This window comes from Oryzias latipes, chromosome 24, assembly GCF_002234675.1.
Source record: "Oryzias latipes chromosome 24, ASM223467v1".
NCBI classification, from domain to species: domain Eukaryota; kingdom Metazoa; phylum Chordata; class Actinopteri; order Beloniformes; family Adrianichthyidae; genus Oryzias; species Oryzias latipes.
The window spans coordinates 274,912-300,530 of record NC_019882.2 but is presented as its reverse complement, the minus strand read 5'-3'; the positions used below and the strand labels follow the sequence as shown (position 1 = coordinate 300,530).

At 47.7% G+C, this 25,619-nt stretch overlaps 2 protein-coding genes across 9 annotated transcripts; both read left to right on the top strand.

Annotated features, from left to right (window-relative positions):
* The first annotated feature begins 3,404 nt into the window (after positions 1–3,404).
* LOC105357348 (serine/arginine-rich splicing factor 5-like) lies at positions 3,405–9,450 on the top strand. Its single transcript, XM_023953100.1, has 8 exons — positions 3,405–4,290; positions 4,428–4,561; positions 7,332–7,402; positions 7,474–7,596; positions 7,661–7,733; positions 8,461–8,534; positions 8,602–8,709; positions 8,779–9,450. The coding sequence occupies exons 2-8, from the start codon at positions 4,436–4,438 to the stop codon at positions 9,098–9,100; spliced, it is 897 nt and encodes a 298-aa protein (XP_023808868.1). The 5' UTR covers positions 3,405–4,290; positions 4,428–4,435; the 3' UTR covers positions 9,101–9,450.
* Positions 9,451–11,408: 1,958 nt separating this feature from the next.
* Positions 11,409–23,423, top strand: LOC101172048 (protein max). 8 transcript variants are annotated; one of them, XM_011493207.3, is made up of 5 exons: positions 11,409–11,605; positions 11,716–11,742; positions 12,175–12,309; positions 15,774–15,912; positions 22,630–23,423. In XM_011493207.3, exons 1-5 carry the CDS (start codon positions 11,570–11,572, stop codon positions 22,815–22,817), a joined length of 525 nt encoding a protein of 174 aa, XP_011491509.1. In that variant the 5' UTR covers positions 11,409–11,569; the 3' UTR covers positions 22,818–23,423. The 8 variants fall into 8 exon arrangements, with proteins under 8 accessions (XP_011491509.1, XP_004084929.1, XP_011491511.1 ...); XM_004084881.4 differs by having other exon boundaries at positions 11,410–11,605; positions 12,175–12,282; XM_011493209.3 differs by having other exon boundaries at positions 11,411–11,605; positions 12,175–12,282; positions 15,789–15,912.
* Positions 23,424–25,619: the final 2,196 nt, after the last annotated feature.

Genomic DNA, 25,619 nt, shown 5'->3' with positions numbered 1-25,619 from the left:
AGCGTAGAGTGAAGAGAGAGGTGGCAAAGGCCAAACAGAAAGCTTACGATGAGCTATATGACAGGTTAGACACAAAGGAAGGAGAGAAGGACTTGTACAGGCTAGCCAGACAGAGAGACAGAGATGGGAAGGACGTGCAACAGATAAGGGTGATTAAGGACAGAGATGGAAAGGTGCTAACAACCCAGGAGAGTGTACAGAAAAGATGGAAGGAGTATTTTGAGGAGCTGATGAACGTGGAAAATGACAGGGAAAGAAGGGAGGAAGATGTGGTTGTTGTGGAGCAGGAAGTAGCAGAGATTGGAAAGGATGAGGTTAGGAAGGCTCTGAAAAGGATGAAGAGCGGAAAGGCCGTTGGTCCTGATGACGTACCTGTGGAGGTATGGAAGTGCCTAGGAGAGACAGCAGTGGAATTTCTAACAAGGTTGTTCAATAGGATTTTAGAGAGTGAGAAGATGCCTGAGGAATGGAGGAGAAGCGTTCTGGTCCCGATCTCTAAGAACAAGGGTGACACGCAGAACTGCAGCAACTATAGAGGAATAAAGTTGATGAGCCACACAATGAAGCTGTGGGAAAGAGTAGTGGAAGCCAGGCTTAGGAAGAAGGTGGAGATTTGTGAGCAGCAGTATGGTTTCATGCCCCGTAAGAGCACCACTGATGCCATTTTTGCTTTGAGAATGTTGATGGAAAAGTACAGAGAAGGTCAGAAGGAGCTGCATTGTGTGTTCGTAGATTTAGAGAAGGCGTATGACAGGGTGCCGAGGGAGGAGCTGTGGTACTGTATGAGGTCGTCTGGAGTGGCAGAGAAGTATGTCAGAGTAGTTCAGGACATGTATGAGAGAAGTATGACGGTGGTGAGATGTGCTGTAGGTCAGACAGAGGAGTTCAAGGTGGAGGTGGGACTACACCAAGGATCAGCTTTGAGTCCTTTTTTGTTTGCTATGCTGATGGACAGGATGACAGACGAGGTAAGACAGGAATCTCCCTGGACAATGATGTTTGCGGATGACATTGTAATTTGCAGTGAGAGTAGAGAGCAGGTGGAGGAACAGCTAGAGAGGTGGAGGTTTGCTCTGGAAAGAAGAGGTATGAAGGTCAGTCGTAGTAAGACAGAATACATGTGTCTGAACGAGAGGGATCAAGGTAGAAGCGTTAGGTTACAGGGGACTGAGGTGAAGAAGGTGCAGGAGTTTAAGTACTTGGGGTCAACAGTTCAGTGTGATGGGGAGTGTGGAAAAGAGGTGAAGAGGCGAGTGCAGGCAGGTTGGAGCGGTTGGAGGAAAGTGTCAGGAGTGTTGTGTGACAGAAGAGTGCCAGCAAGACTCAAAGGAAAGGTGTACAAGACAGTGGTGAGACCAGCTCTGCTCTATGGGTTAGAGACGGTAGCAGTGAGACAGAGACAAGAGGCTGAGATGGAGGTAGCGGAGATGAAGATGTTGAGGTTCTCCTTAGGAGTGACCAGGTTAGACAGGATAAGGAACGAGTACATCAGAGGGACGGCTCATGTTGCCTGTGTTAGCGACAAAGTCAGAGAAGCCAGACTGAGATGGTTTGGACATGTTCAGAGGAGGGATAGTGGATTTATTGGTAGAAGGATGTTGGAGATGGAGCTGCCTGGCAGGAGGGCAAGAGGACGGCCAAAGAGGAGATATATGGATGTCTTAACAGAGGACATGAAGTTGGCTAATGTTAGGGTAGAAGATGTTCATGATAGAGCGAGGTGGAAAAGGATGATTCGCTGTGGCGACCCCTGATGGGAAAAGCCCAAAGAGAAAGGAGCACATAAAGGTAAATATTTCTCTGGTTCTGAAGAGAATTCTCCAGAACTCCATTCAGTCGGGTGGATTAAGGTTTAATAAACCATTAATGTTCTGTAGAGATTTACTCATCTTTAACTTCCTCCATGTTGACTTTGTGGTCACGTGGTTCAGAGGAGTTTCCCTGACGTCATCCGTTTCAATGGCATCAGGACTTTGGGAATCGTGCCACATCCTCACATCCTGATTCTGCTTTTCCATGTTTGAACCGCTTCATGGTCGGAATCTGATCCGAGGACGACTGTTTTCAGAAATAGCTCCGTGGTGACGTCATTCCCGACTTACTGCTCCTTATAACGTGGAACATGGATTTGATGCCGTTACCACTGAAATCTGTGAACCCTCTAACCCTTGTTCTTTCCTAGGCACTTTAACGTTGGGAGTGGGGTCATCTAGACCCACTAGACAGTGCTCAGAACCTTTTTTCTTCAATGATTTGTGATCTTCACTGGTGTCCATGGATTACATGAAATCTTTCCACCTTTATCCACCTTTGTCACGGTAGGGAGAACACCTCAATGGAAGGGGGGGGGGGTCATCTAAGATAGCACAAGGGTTAAAAATACTGTACTTGATGCAAATATTTCCTTCATATCTCTAAGTGACACCACTGTTGGAAAATCTTGTTTCAAATAACAAGATCATACGTGTTTCAGCAAAATGTTCAGGTTAAATGTTTGGATCCTGCATCAGAAAGGACTAATTAATAACAAGATGAGAGACGTCTGCTACAAACGTCTACATAGAATCTATCCCATAATCAATACATGCTAAGGTAGAAGAAGACTATTGACCCCAACTGTGAAGAACAGCCAGAAACAATCAGTCACCTGTTTTGGAACTGTAATACTACTAAAACATTTTGGAAAGATTGTGCATGTTTTATAAATTACAATTTAGATTCACAATATCAGATGAAATTTGAACATATCATATTAGGCCTTCACGAAAAAAAATATAAGATCAAACGTAAAATTGGCAATTAATCTAATTATAATATTTGGTAAATTTCATATTCACAAATCAAAGTTTTCCTCATCACAACTCTTTTTCCCTGTAATAATTAAAGAATTAGAATCTTATCTACATAATAGCTTTAACAGAAAGGCCATACATATTTATGAAAACTCTGTTTTTGAATATTTTCAATGCATAGTAATCTGTTTCTGTAATATTTCTTTTGTAATACATGGACCACCATGCCCTGACATTCTCGTTGTTATGACTGTTGTTCCTTTCATATATATTTGTTCTATTTGTTTTGAGCACTAACGTTAAAAAAAACGTGGAACATGAATTAAATGCTGGTTTTGACATTTGCCGCCCCCTAGGTGGTATGATAATGATATTGTTTTAATAAGACAACTTTTCAATTCTCATGGAGATCTTCTGACGTATGAAGAACTTCTGTTAAAATTCGGTATTTCTGTTCCACCCAGAGAATATGCCATAGTGTTAGATGCCGTTCCAACCAGTCTACTTCAACTGTTTAAAGGGATTTAGAACACAAGTCAATTAAGAACCCAGACAATTTTTCAGGACAATGTGGATATTTATGTTTATTCAGTTTCCAATAAGCAAATAAGAAATCTTTTACAGACCACAACCTGCTGGGAGGTTTTATTGGAAGTCCAAATTTGTGGACATAAACTGGACTTATGCTTGGACTATTAGTAATAAATACTGTCTAAATAACAAAATAAAAGAGGTGTCCTACAATATATTGCATTGTATATATCCTACCAAAAAAACTTTGAGTGGATTTGTTGGACATGGACCTGTCTTGTTCATTCTGTGGAACTCAGAAGGAAAGTATTTCTCATCTGTTTGTGGACTGCAGACATACAAATCTGTTTTGGATTGAAGTGGGAAACTATATTGCAAATATAACTAAACAAACTGTTACATTTTTGGATAAAAGCAATATTCTGGGTTACCTTAATGTCAAAGTAGACAAAGATTGTATCTTCATTACAGTTATTTTTATTATTGGCAAAACTCCATTTTCATAAAGCCAAATGGTCAAACTCCAAACCTAAATTCCTGCAGTTTGAGTGAAATAAACAAGTACTGTACCATTATCAAACATCTGCAAAACCAAAAAGCAATTCCAACTAATTTAATTTTTGAAAATTTTAAAATTTATTAAACCCAAATGGTTTTAGAATTAATGATTATTTTTGTCTTATGTTGTATATATTTATATAATTTTTGTTTTATTTCTTATATTTTTCTGAAATATGTACACATATCAATTCCCCCTGAGACATTCACATTGTTATTGTATTATGTTCTTTGTCAATAAAGTATGAAAAAAAATTTTTTTTAAAGGTTTGCCGCCGCTCTTCCGCTTTGCTCTATTCCGCAGTCTTTGCGTCACAGGTCACGTGCTCTCCCTCCGCTGAGGCTCCATTTTGTTTTTGTCATCTTCGCGGGAGCAGCACAGCAGAAATTCCTTCCAGACCGTCTGCAGGTTTGTACGCCGCCCCGACTCCTTCCACACGCTCCGCGCGCACGTGCTGCTGCAGGGACGCTGCTGGTAGTCCTGTGGTCGCTGGCACGTGCGCGCTGGTCTGTGCGTGAGTCAGCCTTCGGTGTTTGTGCCCGCAGCCTCCGGGATGAGCGGGTGTCGCATCTTCATCGGGCGCCTAAGCCCGTCCGCGCGGGAAAAGGACGTGGAGCGGTTCTTCAAAGGCTACGGCCGCATCCGGGACATCGACCTGAAGAGGGGCTTCGGCTTCGTGGTGAGTCCGGGAAGTGGGTCGCCGGGTCCGGAGAGACCACAGGCCCGGTGCAGCGTCCCGCAGCCGCCTGCAGGGGGCGCGCAGCGCGCTCACGAGGGAGTCTCATCAAAAGGCACAAAGACCGAGGAAGAAGGTTCTGGTCCGGAACCGAGAGTCTGAATCAGAGACTGGAACAGGGTCTCCATGGGTCTCTTTAAATGTTTTAATACATAAAACTAAACAGAGTATGTATGTATAAGTATATATATGTGTATACTTCTTTAAAAACCGAATCTAGTTACCAATTATTGATCTGTGGACCAGAAGAGAAACAAGTAGAAGAGTTCAGTCTGACTACAAAAACACCAGATACACACTAGAACACACACACCAGATACACACTAGAACACACACACCAGATACACACTGGAACACACACACCAGATACACACTAGAACACACACACCCGATACACACTGGAACACACACACCAGATACACACTAGAACACACACACCAGATACACACTAGAACACACACACCAGATACACACTAGAACACACACACCAGATACACACTAGAACACACACACCCGATACACACTGGAACACACACACCCGATACACACTGGAACACACACACCAGATACACACTGGAACACACACACCAGATACACACTAGAACACACACACCAGATACACACTAGAACACACACACCCGATACACACTGGAACACACACACCCGATACACACTGGAACACACACACCCGATACACACTGGAACACACACACCCGATACACACTGGAACACACACACCAGATACACACTAGAACACACACACCAGATACACACTGGAACACACACACCAGATACACACTGGAACACACACACCAGATACACACTAGAACACACACACCAGATACACACTGGAACACACACACCAGATACACACTGGAACACACACACCCGATACACACTGGAACACACACACCAGATACACACTAGAACACACACACCAGATACACACTAGAACACACACACCAGATACACACTAGAACACACACACCAGATACACACTGGAACACACACACCCGATACACACTGGAACACACACACCCGATACACACTGGAACACACACACCCGATACACACTGGAACACACACACCAGATACACACTAGAACACACACACCAGATACACACTGGAACACACACACCAGATACACACTGGAACACACACACCAGATACACACTAGAACACACACACCAGATACACACTAGAACACACACACCAGATACACACTGGAACACACACACCAGATACACACTGGAACACACACACCCGATACACACTGGAACACACACACCAGATACACACTAGAACACACACACCAGATACACACTAGAACACACACACCAGATACACACTGGAACACACACACCAGATACACACTGGAACACACACACCCGATACACACTGGAACACACACACCCGATACACACTGGAACACACACACCCGATACACACTGGAACACACACACCCGATACACACTGGAACACACACACCAGATACACACTGGAACACACACACCAGATACACACTAGAACACACACACCAGATACACACTGGAACACACACACCCGATACACACTGGAACACACACACCCGATACACACTGGAACACACACACCCGATACACACTGGAACACACACACCAGATACACACTGGAACACACACACCAGATACACACTAGAACACACACACCAGATACACACTAAAACACACACACCAGATACACACTAAAACACACACACCAGATACACACTAAAACACACACACCAGATACACACTAAAACACACACACCAGATACACACTAGAACACACACCAGATACACACTAGAACACACACACCAGATACACACTAGAACACACACACCAGATACACACTAAAACACACACACCAGATACACACTAAAACACACACACCAGATACACACTAAAACACACACACCAGATACACACTAGAACACACACACCAGATACACACTAGAACACACACTAAAACACACACACCAGATAAACACTAGAACACACACTAAAACACACACACCAGATAAACAGTAGAACACACACTAAAACACACACACCAGATACACACTAGAACACACACACCAGATACACACTAGAACACACACTAAAACACACACACCAGATACACACTAGAACACACACTAAAACACACACACCAGATACACACTAGAACACACACACCAGATAAACACTAGAACACACACATCAGATAAACACTAAAACACACACACCAGATACACACTTGAACACACACTAGAACACACACATGCATACTAGAACACATGCACACACCAGTGGAGCCGCACTGGAGGCGGGGTCTTGGCCAAAGACACAACCACAGTTGACTGGGGGGAGCGGGGATCAAACCGCCGACCTTTTGATCATCTATACTAGTGATGCACGTTAACGACTTTTCTCTTGTTTTTATGGAACAAGAGAAAAACGTATTTTAAAAACGGATCAGTTCTTGCATTGTTAGCAGACGCTAATTGAGCTGCAGGCTCCGCCCAGTTTGCTGACGGTTTTTCAGCAGACGGACGAACGTCACATTCCTCCAAAACTAAAGCTGGTTATTATTCCAGGTTTCCGGTAGCTCTGAGAAACTCTTCAGATTTGCTGAGTTTGCATGTGACCAACTGTCTGTCACGCAGTGGAGGCCCCGCCCCCACATGTAAAGGCCACTGTTTGTTTGCTTCAGGAGTTTGACGACCCCAGAGACGCGGAGGACGCCGTGTACGAGCTGGACGGCAAAGAGCTCTGCAATGAGAGGTGGGCACGCCGGCCGCGTGGAGACGGCGTTCGCGCCTCCAGGGTTTCCTGACTTTGTGCTGTCACGTCAGGGTGACCATCGAGCACGCCCGCGTGCGCCTGCGAGCGGGCCGCGGGCGCGGTGGTGGTGGCGGCGGCGGCGGTGGCGGGCGTTTCAATGACCGTTACAGCAGAGGCTCGCAGAACAGCCGCAGGTGAGGTCGCTCGGATGGAAGCCGCCGTCCTCAGGTACCTGTCCTCACGTGTTCCTCCCCCCAGCCGGAACCCCCCTCCCATGCGGACGGAGAACCGTCTGGTGGTGAAGAACCTGTCGTCGCGCGTCAGCTGGCAGGTTGGTGTGTTCAGCTTCAGCACGTCTTTGTCTTCCGCTGCTCAGTCAGGATTTTAGATGGTCTGGACTCTGGCGGCGTGGTTCCGTGAGGTCAGTCCTTCTGCGGCAGATTCTGACAGACGTGTTTGTGATGTCACTTTGTAACCATCTCTCACCTTTATTCGCCAGCCTGACTGTTGTGTCATGTGGAAGAGCTCGTTAACCCCTTCAGGGTGGGTTCAGCCAGTCTGTCCTCCTAGTTGATGCCTGCTGGTCATGTGACAATCGCTCCACATGGGGGCGCTGGCGGCCTTCGCTCGCCGGCGACGCCTGCGTGTTTGAGGGCGTGAGAGAGGAAACAGAGTTGAGAAAGCAGAGGAAAAATCGAGATGGTGGCGTATTGATCGATGGTTCGTTAATTTGAGGGACTTCGATCAATCCCCCCTCCCTCCCCTCACTGTGGCGTCCCTCGTCCATGGATATAAAGTGCTTATGCCGGGCTCGGCGAGCCCCCGCCCCCAAAGGGTTTCGCTCTCAGGTAGTAGTTTCCTCTCTTCCACCCTGTTAACTCTTTGCTGGGGGGGGGAGGTGCCACAGCGGCGGTCCCAAAGCCGCGCCCTGCGCCTTCTTGTTTGGTGTGGGCGGGTGGAGTGGGGGGGTCCTGTTGCCTCAGTTCTCCTTAAAGTCAACTTTCTGTGCACGTGCATGTGCACGAGCACCTTCCTCACCTGAACCTCTCCGTGTTTAGGACCTGAAAGACTTCATGAGACAAGCTGGAGAGGTGACGTTTGCAGACGCTCACCGGCCCAAACTCAACGAAGGGTAAGCCCCTCCCCTAAAGCATCCGCAGTGACCAAACCTGACTTTGACCACACCCCCTCTGCTCCAGTGTGGTGGAGTTTGCCTCCTACAGCGACCTGAAGAACGCGCTGGACAAGCTGTCCGGGAAGGAGATCAACGGGAGGAAGATCAAACTCATGGAGGCGTCTAAGAAAAGGTTCCTGTTCTTCTCCCCCCCCCCGCGTTGTGTTCTGAACGCGTCTGAAACCTGTCTTCGTGTCCGTAGGTCCAGGAGCCGCTCGCGCTCCGATAGCTCGTCACGGTCGCGCTCCCGCTCCCGTGGCCACTCTCACTCTCAGTCCCGCTCCCCCAGGCGCTCCCGGAGCCCCGCAAAGGCCCACCAGCGGTCCCGCTCCCGCAGCACCTCCCCTGCAGGGGGCGCCTCCACCCCCAGCCCCAGATCTAAAGAGGCCAACAAACGCTCTCCCAAGACGAGCAAGTCTGTAACGCCATCGTCCCCCCTCCCTGCCCAGAGGGCGTCCCGCTCCCGTTCCCGTTCCCGCTCCCGTTCCCGTTCCCGCTCCGTCTCCACCGACAGCCAGCGCTAACAGCTGTGACTCATGGACCGTGATGTTCTGGGAGATCGGAATTCTTCAGGGAGGGGGTCTGAATCCTGAAAATTATCTTAGCTTGTTGTTGTTATTGCCCCCCCCCCCACCCCCTCCTTCCCTGTGGGCTCTGCCTGTGTCCTGTCAGTCTTCTATTGGGGGGGAGGGGGACTTGTTCAAAACAGACTCCCCCCTCCCCCATCAGAGCTGCAGCATCTACATCTGGGAGCCCCCGGCATTTCAACCCCCCCCCTTCAGAAAGTGAACGTTGTGGAGCTTGTTTGGGTTTTTTGTACAACAGAGCCGTTTTCCTGGTTTCAAACGTAGATCAATAAACCCGTTTAACTAAAGCCGTGTGTGTTCATGTTCACGCACAAACACACATGCATAGACGCACACACATGCAAACGCGCAAACGCACGCACACACATGCAGACACACATGCAGACGCACACACATTCAGACGTACACACAAGCAAACGCACGCACACATGCAGACGCACGCACACACACATGCAAACGCACACTCACACATGCAGCGAACACACACATCCAGACACACGCACACATTCAGACGCACGCACATATGCAGATGCACGCACATGCAGACGCACACACACACACATGCAGAGGCACGCACACACATGAAGACGCACGCACACATGCAAATGCACACACACATTCAGACGTACACACAAGCAAACGCACGCACACATGCAGACGCACGCACACACACATGCAAACGCACACACACACATGCAGACGCACGCACATATGCAGACGCACACACACATGCACACACACACACTTGCAGACACACGAACACATTCAGACGTACACACATGCAAACGCACACACATGCAAACGCACACACATGCAGACGCACGCACACACACATTCAGACGTACACACATGCAAACGCACACACATGAAGATGCACGCACATATGCAGACGCGCACACACATGCAGATGCACGCACACACATGAAGACGCACGCACATATGCAGACGCACGCACACTCACACATGCAGACGCACACACACATGCACACACACACACATGCAGACGCACGCACACACATGAAGACGCACGCACATATGCAGACGCACGCACCCTCACACATGCAAACGCACACACATGCAGACGCACGCACACACATGAAGACGCACGCACACACACATGCAGACGCACACATGCAAACGCACACACACATGCAGACGCACACACACATTCAGACGTACACACACATTCAGACGTACACACATTCAGACGCACACACACATTCAGACGTACACACACATGCAGACGCACGCACACACACATGCAGACGCACACATGTAGACGCACGCACACACGCAGACGCACACACACACACATGCAGACGCACGCACACATGCAGACGCACGCACACACACATGCACACACATGCAGACGCACAAACACATGCAGACGCACGCACACACACATGCACACACATGCAGACGCACAAACACATGCAGACGCACGCACACATGCAGACGCTCGCACACATGCAGACACACGCACACATGCAGACGCACGCACACACACATGTAGACGCACGCACACACGCAGACGCACACACACACACATGCAGACGCACGCACACATGCAGACGCACGCACACACACATGCAGACGCACGTACACACACATGCAGACGCACAAACACATGCAGACGCACGCACACATGCAGACGCACGCACACATGCAGACGCACAAACACATGCAGACGCACGCACACATGCAGACGCTCGCACACATGCAGACACACGCACACATGCAGACACACACATGCAGACGCACGCACACACACATGCAGACACATGCAGACACACACATGCAGACGCACACACATGCAGACGCACGCACACATGCAGACACACACATGCAGACACACACATGCAGACACGCGCACACATGCAGACACACACATGCAGACGCACGCACACATGCAGACGCACACACACATGCAGACGCACGCACAGGTACAGACATGTACAAACTGTTGCATGAACAGAAAGCTGCAGCTCATACAGAACAGAGTTTGGACTGGAACAGGAGAACCGAGGATGATGTATATCATAACTATGGTCTGTGGTTGAAGGACCTGCAGCTGTTTTCAATGTGAAACACATCAACTCTGTTTCTGCGTCTTTTTGACTTTTACTTGACCTTTTATTTGACCTCTCTTCGCGTGTCTTTTGTTTTCCTGTCGTTTCTTTTCTGACTGAATCGCACTTTAAATGGGGTTCCACCCCGCATGCATAGAAATTCCCTTGCCTTCGTATCCCAGGTAGCATCGCGGCGGTGCGCATGCGTGCTGCGCAGCGACAGCCGTGCATGCGTTCGGACGGGTCACGTGTGTCGTGTCGGTCAGAGATCCGCATCTGTGCGTTTTCCAACCGCATGTCCGCGTCGTGTTAACCAGCGTCAACCTCTGAGCAAAGAATGAGCGACAACGATGACATCGAGGTGGACAGTGACGTGAGTGCTCTCCTTTCCCGCCGTTTGTTGCTAACTGACGCACAGATCAGCTAGCTTAGCATTAGCATGATGGAGGGCTAGCTCTAGTGTTTCTGTTCTCTTCTCTGCAGGAAGAATCGCCGACGTTTCACTCTGTGGTGCGTACATCGGCTCACCCTTAAGGACCGAATCTTGTTGCTTCGCAAACAGTCCGGACCGGGGCGCGTGAGCATTGGACTCCCCGCCCCATGACAGTGGTGCGCGTGTGAACAGACGAAGGCGTCAGTTAACGCCACGTCTATTTTTAGACGCGTTTTGTTTTGCCTTTGATTTGCTCAGTGACGTAGAACTTCCGGGCAGTGGGCTCTTTTCCCATTTAATCATCCTTCGTGGACACGCGCCTCAGCACTTTGCGCGCGCGCGCTCCTCCGTTGTATTGCGTGATGGAGTCGTTTCTGAGAACGAACAGCGCTGACTGATCCCGACATTCGCGCCGATGACGTTCAGCTGCGTGAATGACGAACCAGATGAGGGGGTCGGGCTCGTGCGCGCGTGCACTGACTGAAGGCCTGTCGCTGTTGTCGTTGCAGGCAGACAAGCGCGCGCACCACAACGCGCTGGAGCGCAAGCGCAGAGACCACATCAAAGACAGCTTTCACAGCCTGCGGGACTCGGTTCCGTCCCTGCAGGGGGAGAAGGTCGGTGCAGAAGAGGCCCGCCCTAAAGTGGGTTGTGACACGTCTCCTCTGGCTTTCTGTGGATGTTTTCCTGAGTGCAGCATCATGTTTTCTGAGGTTCTGGTGGAGCTGCTGATGGGAGGACCGTCCGCTGGGAGAAGCAGGACGGTCCTCCTCCATCTGCGGTTCAATTCCTGAGTGCTTGATTGTGTTAAATCAGTTTTGTGTCTTCAAATGTGTAAGTACGACTTTTCAGAGTCCGTCTGGAGAAAATCCCTGACCCAGGTGAAGTTAGTTGGACATTGGGCAGACATCCGCTCCGCACTCGAGCCGACACTCAGGCGTTTTTGGGGTCGGTAGACGTTCACCTTTATACCGGTCAATGACTTTACCAACCACAAAAAGAGAACACATCCAAAATCCAAAAGATGTGAGAGGAACGGAAACAAAATAAAAAATTGAATTTGGTATTCATTTGGGTTTTAAAATGTTTTTACTAAACTTTCTCATTTTTTTTCAATAGCTTTTATGTCATTAAAGTCGCTCATTACAAATGAGTGACTTTACTAAAACTGATTAAGGAGATTCTGGATCTACTGTTTAGATCAGCTTTGAATGTGTTTTCAAAATATAAAACATTTTTTAAAGTACTTTTTTTTTTTTTTTTTGCAATAGCTTTTAAGTTATTTGACAGTAGTTTAGATTAGCTTTTCCTATTTTTAGTTAATGTTTAATGTAAATGTTTACGTCTTTCATCAATAGCTTTTCGGTTACAAAGCTGGTGGCGTTGGCCTAATGTCCTGGAATTGTTGACGCGTTTCTCGGATTAAACACCGTTCCTTTGTTCCAAAAGGTTCACGGTTTCGTTGTTGCAAATAAAGTCAATATTTATTCATTCCGTTTTGAAGATAATCACTTCCCACATTCATCTTTGCTTTGTGGCAGCGGCCAAAAACCAATAACATGTCAAATCCCACAATAGCGACACCCGCAGGATTAGCTATATATGTGCACAATATGTGAACTTAACGGCAGAATAACAATTTCCAAACGATTGAATCAAGGAGGAGCCAAACAAATGTAACTCCACATCTCTTGTAGCAAACAAAGCTTTGACGATGGTCTTTCAGTAAAGTTAGCCTTTTCAATCTGTTCTTGATTCAAGAGAAAGCTTTTTTCAATTCTTTGTTAGCTCTAACGGGGTTTGTACGATTGTCGGATCTAATAAAATTTCACTTCTTTTTGACGTAGGACACGTAGGCATTTTATACAAGCAGTGGTTTCCATAGATGCTGGACTGCACAGCGATACAGATGAAGACGCCGCAGCCCCATTCAATGGGGTGTTGGTGAATGGGGAAGGTCAGGATGATGGGTCATGTTCTGTTGAGAACCTTCCATTAAACTGTACAAAGGTACACTCTCTGACCATCTTTGTCCCAGCTCAATTAGCACTGTTATCCAAAACCGTCTTACTTTGGACAAGGTTTGAGCGTGACAGAGACTTTGAGGCGCGTGTTGAGTAAAAGCATTGAAATGCACTGGTCCTTTGGAAGAATGAAAGGGGGCTTGATCTCTTCAGGCGTTGCTCCTGTACTTGGTCTCCCACCCCCTCTGAAGGGTACATCTTCCATAATGGGGCTTTGCTTGTTTACAGATGCCTTTGATGTTGTCAAGGCAGGAATTTCCATTCCAGTAGTGCACTAAAACAACTTCAGCTTCTTTATCAGTCAGTGTTAAAGGGCCACGTCTGTTGTGTACTTTGTCCCATATGTCTATAGAAGAGATTGAATTGGTTTTACTTTTCTTCAGCAAAGATCAGCCTAAGAAACTATACAACAGCAGTTGTGAGTCTGTTCCAGGTGATCAACTTCACGGCATTTACCATTTCTTCCTTTCTGTCATTGGGTTCAATAGAAACGTTCACTCTCTTGTTTCCCAAAGGAACGCAGGGCCTTCAAGAAATTTGGGACTGTCATTCCTCTGGAGACTTATCAGCAGGGTTGGCTTTGGAGTGGCCTGGATGCTCGGTAGAGATTCTGTGTGAAAGCGTGTCTTTACATTGTTAATGTATTTAAAACAGAAATACCGTTGGTTTCAAATTCTGAAGGAATTTGGAGCTCCATCTTTAGCATCACATCTATTCTCATAGCTCCAATCCCGGGATTGTTATGGCCTTTAGGAGTGTCGATTATCACAGCGAAGAGCAACGTGACGTTGGTTCTCTTGGTTGATGTATGTTACTGTGCCATAACGTCCTGAATATCACCTGTAAATGCCACAGGATCAAGAACTTCAGCCATGAGCTTAGATCAGGCCCCCTGCAGAAGTTCTTTGTTTAGTTCCTTAAAAGCTGACTCCACAGTCAAACTCTACTCAAATGGATCCTTACCTTGGATGAAGAACTCCAGATCTTTCCTGCTTCACACACCTGTCTCTCTGGAATCATTTCGGCATAGGGGTTCGTAATGAGGTCTTTCATCAACCTTTAAGTGGACGCTATCAACCGGACGTGAACTTTGGCCGCGTCCGACTTCTATGGTGTGACGGATAACTAAAGTAAAATAAAATGCCACAGCCGTCATAAAACTGGTATTTTCTAAATATAATATAAACTTGAATCCACTTTGTCTGCAACTTCATTATCTTGTGTGAAACAGCAAAGAGTCAGTCGCCACATATTACACAGAGCAGCTTCTGCTCCGTGAGAACAACCGTCAACATAAATCCATATTTGGAGGAAAACTCCAGGTTTTGTCTTTGAACAGCAGCTTTATGTTTGTGAAGCTGAAGACTCTGCTTCGGTTTCCTCACCGACTCTTTTCTCCCCAAAGAAAGTTTCTAAATACGTTATTTGTTTGGCTTTGGGCTGCAGAGTAGGCGCTTTAATTATATTAATTTGTTTTTTCCTCTCTGTGGTCCGGTACCAAGTGACCCACGGCCCGGAGGTTGGGGACCACTGAGGCTCCAAAAAATCTCTAAGAGCTGCAACACAGCAGTTGTACTCATAAAAACAGAAGCTAATTCATTAGCATTAGCACATTCTCTTCTCTAACCTCTGACGCCAAATAATTCCATTAGTTAGACGAATTATTTGGCGACAGACTGGCGACCTGCCCAGGGTATCCCTTGCCTACGCCCAAGTGGCCGGGATAGGCTCCGGCAACCCCGTGACCCCGAAAGGGAATAAACGGTTAAGAAGATGAATGAATGAATAGTTAGACGAGTCTTTATTATTTTTAATTGGCCGACCAAAGAAAAAGGAGGCGGGATTTAGCTAATTTAGTCTGAAAATTTGTTGATGGTCCCTAAATGTGAACGCAGTAAATGTCCAACATCCAGCTAACTTCACCTGGTCAATACTTGCAGCTGCAGAATAGAGGTCTGCACCGAGGCGCAGACTCAGAACTCACATGTTGATCCTCCTGGAGGAGGTCCGGTCAGACGGTGCTGGTCCTCCCCTGCCTTCTGTGGTTGTGATGAGGCCTGTTTGTCTGCATGTGTCACTAACAGCCGTCTGCCAAACAGGCGTCCCGAGCTCAGATCCTAGACAAAGCCACAGAGTACATCCAGTACATGAGGAGGAAAAACCACACCCACCAGCAGGACATCGACGACCTGAAGAGGCAGAATGCGCTACTGGAGCAACAAGGTTCCCTCTTCATCCTGTCTGTCCTTCCTTGTTCCTCATAGCCACCTCCTATTCTGTTCCCCCTTAGTAAAGATAGAGGGTGGAGGTGATCCCTGAAAGAAAGTCTTTTCGGTTTTTAAGTATTTTAGGTTTTTGGCAAGGGGATACAAGACCAGGCTCTTATCCTGCTACGGTTTGGACTCAACACTCTGACTTTTACCGCTACGGTCTAGACTCGGACTTGCACTGCTACGGTCTAGACTCTGACTTGCACCGCTACGGTCTAGACTCTGACTTTTACCGCTACGGTCTAGACTCTGACTTTTACCGCTACGGTCTAGACTCTGACTTTTACCGCTACGGTCTAAACTCTGACTTTTACCGCTACGGTCTAGACTCTGACTTGCAACGCTACTGTCTAGACTCTGATCTTTACCGCTACGGTCTAGACTCTGACTTTTACCGCTACGGTCTAGACTCTGACTTGCACCGCTACGGTCTAGACTCTGATCTTTACCGCTACGGTCTAGACTCTGACTTTTACCGCTACGGTCTAGACTCTGACTTTTACCGCTACGGTCTAAACTCTGACTTTTACCGCTACGGTCTAGACTCTGACTTGCACCGCTACTGTCTAGACTCTGACTTGCACCGCTACGGTCTAGACTCTGACTTGCACCGCTACGGTCTAGACTCTGACTTGCACCGCTACGGTCTAGACTCTGACTTGCACCGCTACGGTCTAGACTCTGACTTGCACCGCTACGGTCTAGACTCTGACTTGCACCGCTACGGTCTAGACCAGGGGTCGGGAACCTATGGCTCGCGAGCCATATATGGCTCTTTTGATCGTCACATGTGGCTCGCAGACAAATCCTTAATTATACCTTTTTATTTTTTCATTAGACCAGTCCTTCTCGGGCGCGATGCGATGCCAGAGGCGCGCAGTAGTAGCGGTGCTTGGAGAGAAAACTATCACTTTACTGTTATCTATTATTTCACAGAGTTTGTACCACCCTCAAACCTGTGAATTGACGTGCCTAAAACTGCGTGCTCCCGTCTCTGAGGAAGAGCGTGCAGTTTCGGGGACGGGATGTGTGAGGAAGAAGGGGGGGGGCAGCAGGTGAATCGCGCAGGGATGGTAAAAACGTAAACCCGCTGTCCGTCACTCACTGCAGCGTGTGAGTTTGTTTGGTTCCATGTCTGTCTCACATCTACAGAACATTCAGACCTAAGATCCCGTTTAAAGTCTCAACGTCTGCATGAAGCAGAAACTCACCACGTATCAACCAGACTAGACCATCAGCAAAACTACCACCAGAAATACTCATCATTTATTAGCAACAGCCTAACAATGTTATTAAAAAGAATCCACAGACTTATTGTACTTTAAAAATGTTGAAATTACATCAAATGCACACATTCACTTGTATATTTAGTTTTAAACATATTGTAGTGGACTGAGTTTAACTTGGCTGTTGGGCCGCGTTAAAAGTTCTGGAGTTCATGGAACGCATCGATCAAGCAGAGATCTGATTGGCCCTCAGTTCTGTCGCTCAGCCTGTTGTTAGGGAGTTTGGACCAATGGGGTTCAACTATGGGCCGAAAAGGGGAAATGGGAGGGCGGGAACGGGAGCAGGGGAATATAAAGTTGGGAGAAGTGCTCTCGTCTCGGCGGGAGAGACTTAGGAGTTGCTGAATTAATTGTTCGGCATTTGTTGCGGTCTGCAGTAACCAGAATAAAGAACCTTAAAAGAGGTTAAGTCTCCGTACCTCAGTGTGGGAAAGGGATGCTAAATTATTGTATGGCTCTTTGGAAATTACATTTCAAAATATGTGGCGTTTATGGCTCTCTTGGCCAAAAAGGTTCCCGACCCCTGGTCTAGACTCTGACTTGCACCGCTACGGTCTAGACTCTGACTTTTACCGCTACGGTTTAGACTCTGACTTTTACCGCTACGGTCTAGGCTCGGACTTTTACCGCTACGGTTCTAGACTCGGACTTTTACTGCTACGGTCTAGACTCGGACTTGCACCGCTACGGTCTAGACTCGGACTTTTACCGCTACGGTCTAGACTCGGACTTTTACCGCTACGGTCTAGACTCGGACTTGCACCGCTACGGTCTAGACTCGGACTTGCACCGCTACGGTCTAGACTCGGACTTGCACCGCTACGGTCTAGACTCGGACTTGCACCGCTACGGTCTAGACTCGGACTTTTACCGCTACGGTCTAGACATGGACTTTTACCGCTACGGTCTAGACTCTGACTTGCACCGCTACGGTCTAGACTCTGACTTGCACCGCTAAGGTCTAGACTCTGACTTGCACCGCTACGGTCTAGACTCTGACTTGCACCGCTACTGTCTAGACTCTAACTTGCACCGCTACTGTCTAGACTCTGACCTTTACCGCTACGGTCTAGGCTCGGACTTTTACCGCTACGGTTCTAGACTCGGACTTTTACTGCTACGGTCTAGACTCGGACTTGCACCGCTACGGTCTAGACTCGGACTTTTACCGCTACGGTCTAGACTCTGACTTTTACCGCTACGGTCTAGACTCGGACTTTTACCGCTACGGTCTAGACTCGGACTTTTACCGCTACGGTCTAGACTCGGACTTGCACCGCTACGGTCTAGACTCTGACTTGCACCGCTACGGTCTAGACTCTGACTTGCACCGCTACGGTCTAGACTCTGACTTGCACCGATACGGTCTAGACTAGGACTTTTACTGCTACGGTCTAGACATGGACTTTTACCGCTATGGTCTAGACTTTGACTTGCACCGCTACTGTCTAGACTCGGACTTTTACCGCCACGGTCTAGACTCGGACTTTTACCGCTACGGTCTAGACTCTGACTTTTACCGCTACGGTCTAGACTCTGACTTTTACCGCTACGGTCTAGACCAGGGGTCGGGAACCTATGGCTCTTTTGATGGTCACATGTGGCTCGCAGACAAATCTTTAATTATACTTTTTTTTTTTTCATTAGACCAGTCCTTGTCTGGCGCGATGCGATGCCAGAGGCGCGCAGTAGTAGCGGTGCTTGGAGAGAAAAATCTGCGCCAGCACCATCACTTAACTATTATCTATTATTTCACAGAGTTTGTACCAGCCGGAAACCTGTGAATTGCCGTGCCGAAAACTGCGCGCTCCCGTCTCTGAGAAAGAGCGCGCAGTTGCGGGGACGAGATGTTAGAGGAAGAAAGCGGGGGGGGGGGGGGGGGCACGGGGGCACGGGCAGTAAGGTGAACCGCGCAGGGATTGTAATAACGTAAAACCCGCTGCCCGTCACTCACTGCAGTGTGTGAGTGTGTGTTTGGCTCCCCGTCTGCATGTGATCAGTCTGTCTCACATCTAAAGAACATTCATACTAACCTACGATCACGTTTAAAGTATCAACGCCTGCATGAAGCAGAAACTCACCACGGATCAACCAGACTAGACCATCAGCAAAACTACCACGAGAAATACTCATCGTTTATTAGCAACAGCATAACAATGTTATTAAAAAGAATCCACAGACTTATTGTACTTTAAAAATGTTGAAATTACATCAAATGCACACATTCACTTGTATATTTAGTTTTAAAAATATTGTCGCGGACTGAGTTTAACTTGGCTGTTTGGCCGCGTTAAAAGTTCTGGAGTTCATTGAACGCATCGATCAAGCAGAGATCTGATTGGCTCTCAGTTCTGTCGCTCAGGTGGTTGTTAGGTAGTTTGGACCAATGGGGTTCAGCTATGGGCCGAATAAGGGAAATGGGAGGGCTGACGCGGCAGGAGCGAATATAAAGTTGGGAGAAGCGCTCTCGTGTCGGCGGGAGAGATTCAGGAGTTGCTGAATTAATTGTTCGGCGTTTGCTGCGGTCTGCAGTAACCAGAATAAAGAACCTTAAAAGAGTTAGAGTCTCCGTGCCTCAGTGTGGGAAAAGGACACTACATTATTGTATTGCTCTTTCAAAATTACATTTCAAAATATGTGGCGTTTATGGCTCTCTTGGCCAAAAAGGTTCCCGACCCCTGGTCTAGACTCTGACTTTTACCGCTACGGTCTAGACTCTGATCTTTACCGCTACGGTCTAGACTCTGACTTTTACCGCTACGGTCTAGACATGGACTTTTACTGCTACGGTCTAGACTCTGACTTGCACCGCTACGGTCTGGACTAGGAGTTGCACCGCTACGGTCTAGACTCGGACTTGCACCGCTACGGTCTAGACTCTGACTTGCACCGCTACGGTCTGGACTAGGAGTTGCACCGCTACGGTCTAGACTCGGACTTGCACCGCTACGGTCTGGACTAAGAGTTGCACCGCTACGGTCTAGACTCGGACTTTTACCGCTACGGTCTAAACTAGGACTTTTACCGCTACGGTCTAGACTAGGACTTTTACCGCTACGGTCTAGACTAGGACTTTTACCGCTACGGTCTAGACTCGGACTTTTACCGCTACGGTCTAGACTCGGACTTGCACCGCTACGGTCTAGACTCTGACTTGCACCGCTAAGGTCTAGACTCTGACTTGCACCGCTACGGTCTAGACTCTGACTTGCACCGCTACGGTCTAGACTCTGACTTGCACCGCTAAGGTCTAGACTCTGACTTGCACCGCTACGGTCTAGACTCTGACTTGCACCGCTACTGTTTAGACTCAGACTTTTACCGCTACTGTCTAGACTCTGACCTTTACCGCTACGGTCTAGACTCGGACTTGCACCGCTACGGTCTAGACTCTGACTTGCACCGCTACGGTCTAGACTCTGACTTGCACCGCTACGGTCTAGACTCTGACTTGCACCGCTAAGGTCTAGACTCTGACTTGCACCGCTACGGTCTAGACTCTGACTTGCACCGCTACTGTTTAGACTCAGACTTTTACCGCTACTGTCTAGACTCTGACCTTTACCGCTACTGTCTAGACTCTGACCTTTACCGCTACGGTCTAGGCTCGGACTTTTACCGCTACGGTCTATACTCTTCCCTTTACCGCTATGGTCTAGACCAGGGGTCGGGAACCTTTTTGGCCAAGAGAGCCATAAACGCCACATATTTTGAAATGTAATTTCGAAGGAGCCATACAATAATGTAGTGTCCCTTTCCCACACTGAGGCACGGAGACTTAACCTCTTTTAAGGTTCTTTATTCTGGTTACTGCAGACCGCAGCAAACGCCGAACAATTAATTCAGCAACTCCTGAATCTCTCCCGCCGAGATGAGAGCGCTTCTCCCAACTTTATATTCCCCTGCTCCCGCTGCAGCCCTCCCCTTTCCCTTATTCGGCCCATAGCTGAACCCCATTGGTCCAAACTACCTAACAACAGGCTGAGCGACAGAACTGAGGGCCAATCAGATCTCTGCTTGACGCGTTCAATGAACTCCAGAACTTTTAACGCGGCCCAACAGCCACCCAACTCAGTCCGCGACAATATTTTTAAAACTAAATATACAAGTGAATGTGTGCATTTGATGTAATTTCAACATTTTTAAAGTACAATAAGTCTGTGGATTCTTTTTAATAACATAGTTATGCTGTTTCTAATAAATGATGAGTATTTCTCGTGGTAGTTTTGCTGATGGTCTAGTCTGGTTTACGTGGTGAGTTTCTGCTTCATGCAGGCGTTGAGACTTTAAACGTGATCTTAGGTTGGTATGAATGTTTTGTAGATGTGAGACAGACTGATCACATGCGGACCTGGAGCCAAACACACACTCACACGCTGCAGTGAGTGACGGGCAGCGGGTTTTACGTTTTTACAATCCCTGCGCGATTCACCTGCTGCCTGTCCCCACAACACCTCAGCCCCACCCTCTGCTTTCTCCCTCACACATCCCGTCCCCGCAACTGCGCGCTCTTTCTCAGAGACGGGAGGGCGCAGTTTTAGGCGCGTCAATTCACAGGTTTCCGGCTGGTACAAACTCTGTGAATTAATAGACAATTTTAAACTTATACTAGTGCTGGCGCAGATTTGTCTCTCTAAGCACCGCTACTACTGCGCGCCTCTGCCATCGCATCGCGCACGAGAAGGACTGGTCTAATGAAGAAAAAAAATTTGAATTAAAGATTTGTCTGCGAGCCACATGTGACCATCAAAAGAGCCATATATGGCTCGCGAGCCTTAGGTTCCCGACCCCTGGTCTAGACTCTGACTTTTACTGTTATATTCTGAATCTAAATTCATCCTTTATCTGCCCGGCTTCTACCTAACCCCCTACATTTATCCCTTCATATACGGATAGTTATGATAAAATTATGTCTTGACATTCTGTTAGTACCGCTCAATGACGTCTTCAACAGTCGCTGGTCATCGAATTTAGGTCATAGCTGCCAGGGTTCAGAAAATACATGACATCAATTGTGGAACTTAAAAAAGTCGCAGAGAAACAGAAAGTCATTGCTTAGATGTAAACCTGTGTTTTTCAGAGCCAACCTACATGAAGACATGTTTGTTCTACCGGTGGAGGGACCCTAAGTCGCTATTCTTCCTTAAAAAAACACTTTAAGACTCTACAGCTCCAAATGCCCTGAAACTGCCGTACTGGAAGGACTCGCGTTCAGTTTTAGTCTACATCCTGGTTTTGAGGCTCCAAGTTGGCTGAGTTGTGTCAGAGGGACAGAGTTCTGTTCTGTAGCCTCCTGTGTTTGTGGTAGCTTGTTTAGCTCATAGCGTGTGGGCGTGGTCTAACATACGTGTGGAGGTTCTGACTGACATCTATCTGTCCCACAGTCCGAGCTCTGGAGAAGGTGAAGGGCTCCTCCCAGCTGCAGAACAGCTACCCGTCCTCCGACAGCAGCCTGTACACCAACCCCAAAGGCAGCGCCGTGTCGGCCTTCGACGGCGGCTCCGACTCCAGCTCCGAGTCAGAGGTGGAGGAGCCCCCCAACAGGAAGAAGCTGCGCTTGGAGGCCAGCTAGAGGGCCGTGCAGGAGTGAGGCAAGGAGGTATAGGGGGCGTCCCATCAGTTCTGGGGCCTCCATGCCTGGGCTCACACCGTCATTGCCCCCTCAGAGGAATGAAACGGGCTCTGGGATGTTGTTGCCCTCCACCCCCAGCAACACAAACAATCCAAACTCGAGAGGCAGCTTGGCCATGTTTGAACTCTACCCCCCACCCCCTCTCATGCAGGAGGGGCAGGGCAGGAATGCACTGCTTTATTTTATTTGTACAAACTGTTTGCACCAACCCACAGCGTTCTTCTTTCAGTGAAGGAGGTGAGCTTTTTGTGAGCGACTCCAGGGTCCTGGAGCGCTTTTACGAGGTTCTGGAGGACGTTCCGGCTCGAAGGACTGCAGCAAATATCTCCTTAGGAGTGTGAACTTTAGGGTTCCAGGTCTGTCCTGGTCAGCAGGTCCTGAATAGTGGAAGGACTTCCTGTGTCTTCAGGGAAACGTAGTTTCAGTTATTAGTCTGGTCCCATTCCATGGAGAAGGCCGTATGTTGTGCATACTGACCTCTATTGTCTTGAACGTTGAGACCCAGCTTTACTATGAGACTAAAAATAAAACTATTTTATCTCTTTACATGTTTGTGTTTTCTGATCTCATGTGTGTGTGTGTGGGGGGGGGGGGCATCTTTGATTTTGGTAATTGGGTGAAAGGTTATAAGGAGCTGCTCACCTGCACTCTTTCTGTGCGCATATTCACTTCATTATTTTCTCCCTCTGGGTTCTGTAAATGGACATAAACGCACGCCGGCCGCACGGTCTTTTAGAGGACGGAAACGCCACAGACAGTAACCCTTGTGCCATCTTAGATGACCCCCCCCTTCCATTGAGGTGTTCTCCCTACCATGACAAAGGTGGATAAAGGTGGAAAGATTTCATGTAATCCATGGACACCAGTGAAGATCACAAATCATTGAAGAAAAAAGGTCCAGAGCTCTGTCTAGTGCGGGGGTCACCAACCTCTTTGAGACTGAGGGCTATTTAATGGGCATTAAGTGGTATGAAGGGCGCCACAGGACCTGTCTGCTAAAAACCTCCTAGCCCCCCCCACACACACATTTGCATGCCCTATTAACTCAGTTGCAGAGGGGGGCTAAATCCAAAACACACTAGGTTGCGGGCAGCGGGAGCACCGATTCACAAATTTCAGGCCGTTCAATACTGCCATATATTTCACGATGGCAGAACTAAAGTGCATTAATTACTAATAGCAAGCACTGAATCGCCACCCTCTACTATCAAGGCAAGAACTGTTATGCCCGAGTCTTTATTCACTATCCTCTTACTTTGTAGCGACCACACTGGACATGTCCCAATCTGCTACCTGTGCCTCATGCAAAGCACAACCCCTGTTTGTTGAGAATGACACTCACATAAGTTAGCGGTCAGTCATATCTGTCCGTTTATTTTGAACACACCCACCACCAGCCTAACAGCATTAACTTCACTTCTGCTCACAGCTCCCTCACTTATGGTGAGCGATTTAACACAACTAAGATTCCCCACTTCCCATCAGTCTCCAAAGCTGAAGGCGGGGCTAACCCCCAGATCACCACATTATATTGATTTGCTACTGTATATGAGCAGTGCTATTTTTGGAGCATTCCCGTTTAATGATATTTACCCTTCCAATCCTTTTTTACATTCTGGCTTTAACTGGGACAGTGATCTTTGTGTCTGTTGTGGAAATGATGTAGAAACTGTGGAACATCTTTTCTTTGAATGTTTTTATGTAAAAGAGTTTTGGTCTTCTTTTCATAATTGGCTCAAATCCAAAAATATCATCATTAACCCTTTAAATACAATTAAAATTCGATTACAATTAATTGACAAAATTTGGACTTTCTGATTAATGCCTTGATTGTAATTTCAAAGCATTTTATTCATTCTTGTAAATTCTTTAAGGTAAAACCTCACATTAATGGATTACTCAACCGTCTCAACCTATTCTCTAAATCTTTACATCACATGAATCATAAGAACGCCCAGACATTGTGTGATTTATTTGATCTACTTAAACTTTTGTAATAGACCCTTATTTTTATTGATTATTTTTTTAAGTTATATTTGTTTTCGACCTTTATCTCAGAATTGATATTGTTGTCATTGACAGACGTGCCGTGATTGTTTGTTCAATATTTGCTTCAATTAAAAAAATAAATAAAAAAATTTGTGTGCATTCCCTGCGGACGCCACAACGACCCATGCGCCCGCGGGCACAGGGTTGGTGACCCCTGGTCTAGTGGGTCTAGATGACCCAACTCCCAATGTTAAAGTGCCTAGGATGGCATAAGGGTTACACTGAAGTCACCAGCGGGACCGTCGCCTCTGCAGAACGTTTCCATCAGCGAGAACGTCTGACTGTAAATCCGGACTGGAACGAAGAGAGGCGGAGCTTGGCGTTTGAGGGAAAACGCTCGAAGTGCCACGCCCATGCCGTTCAGCAAAGGACAGGTAAGCCTATGGAGACGCTGAATGGCTTAAAGCTGTGGGATTAATGGCTGAGCGCCGCTTCCTGTGTTCTGATGACCTCTGACCTCAGAGCAGAAGCGAAGAGCTTTTTCTGCAGACGCCTCTGGCTCTCCCTGTTGTGAAAGGTTTAAAAATCAATGCAGACTTGAGTGACTTTTCCTGTTTCTCATTGGCACATCTGGCTTTTGATATCCACATCCGTGTTTTTCCAGCACAGAGGTGAGCCGGCGTCTCCACCTCTCCAATATGGCGTCCAACTTTGCTTACGCAACAAGCGAGCGTAGCGACTCTAGCCCATGTA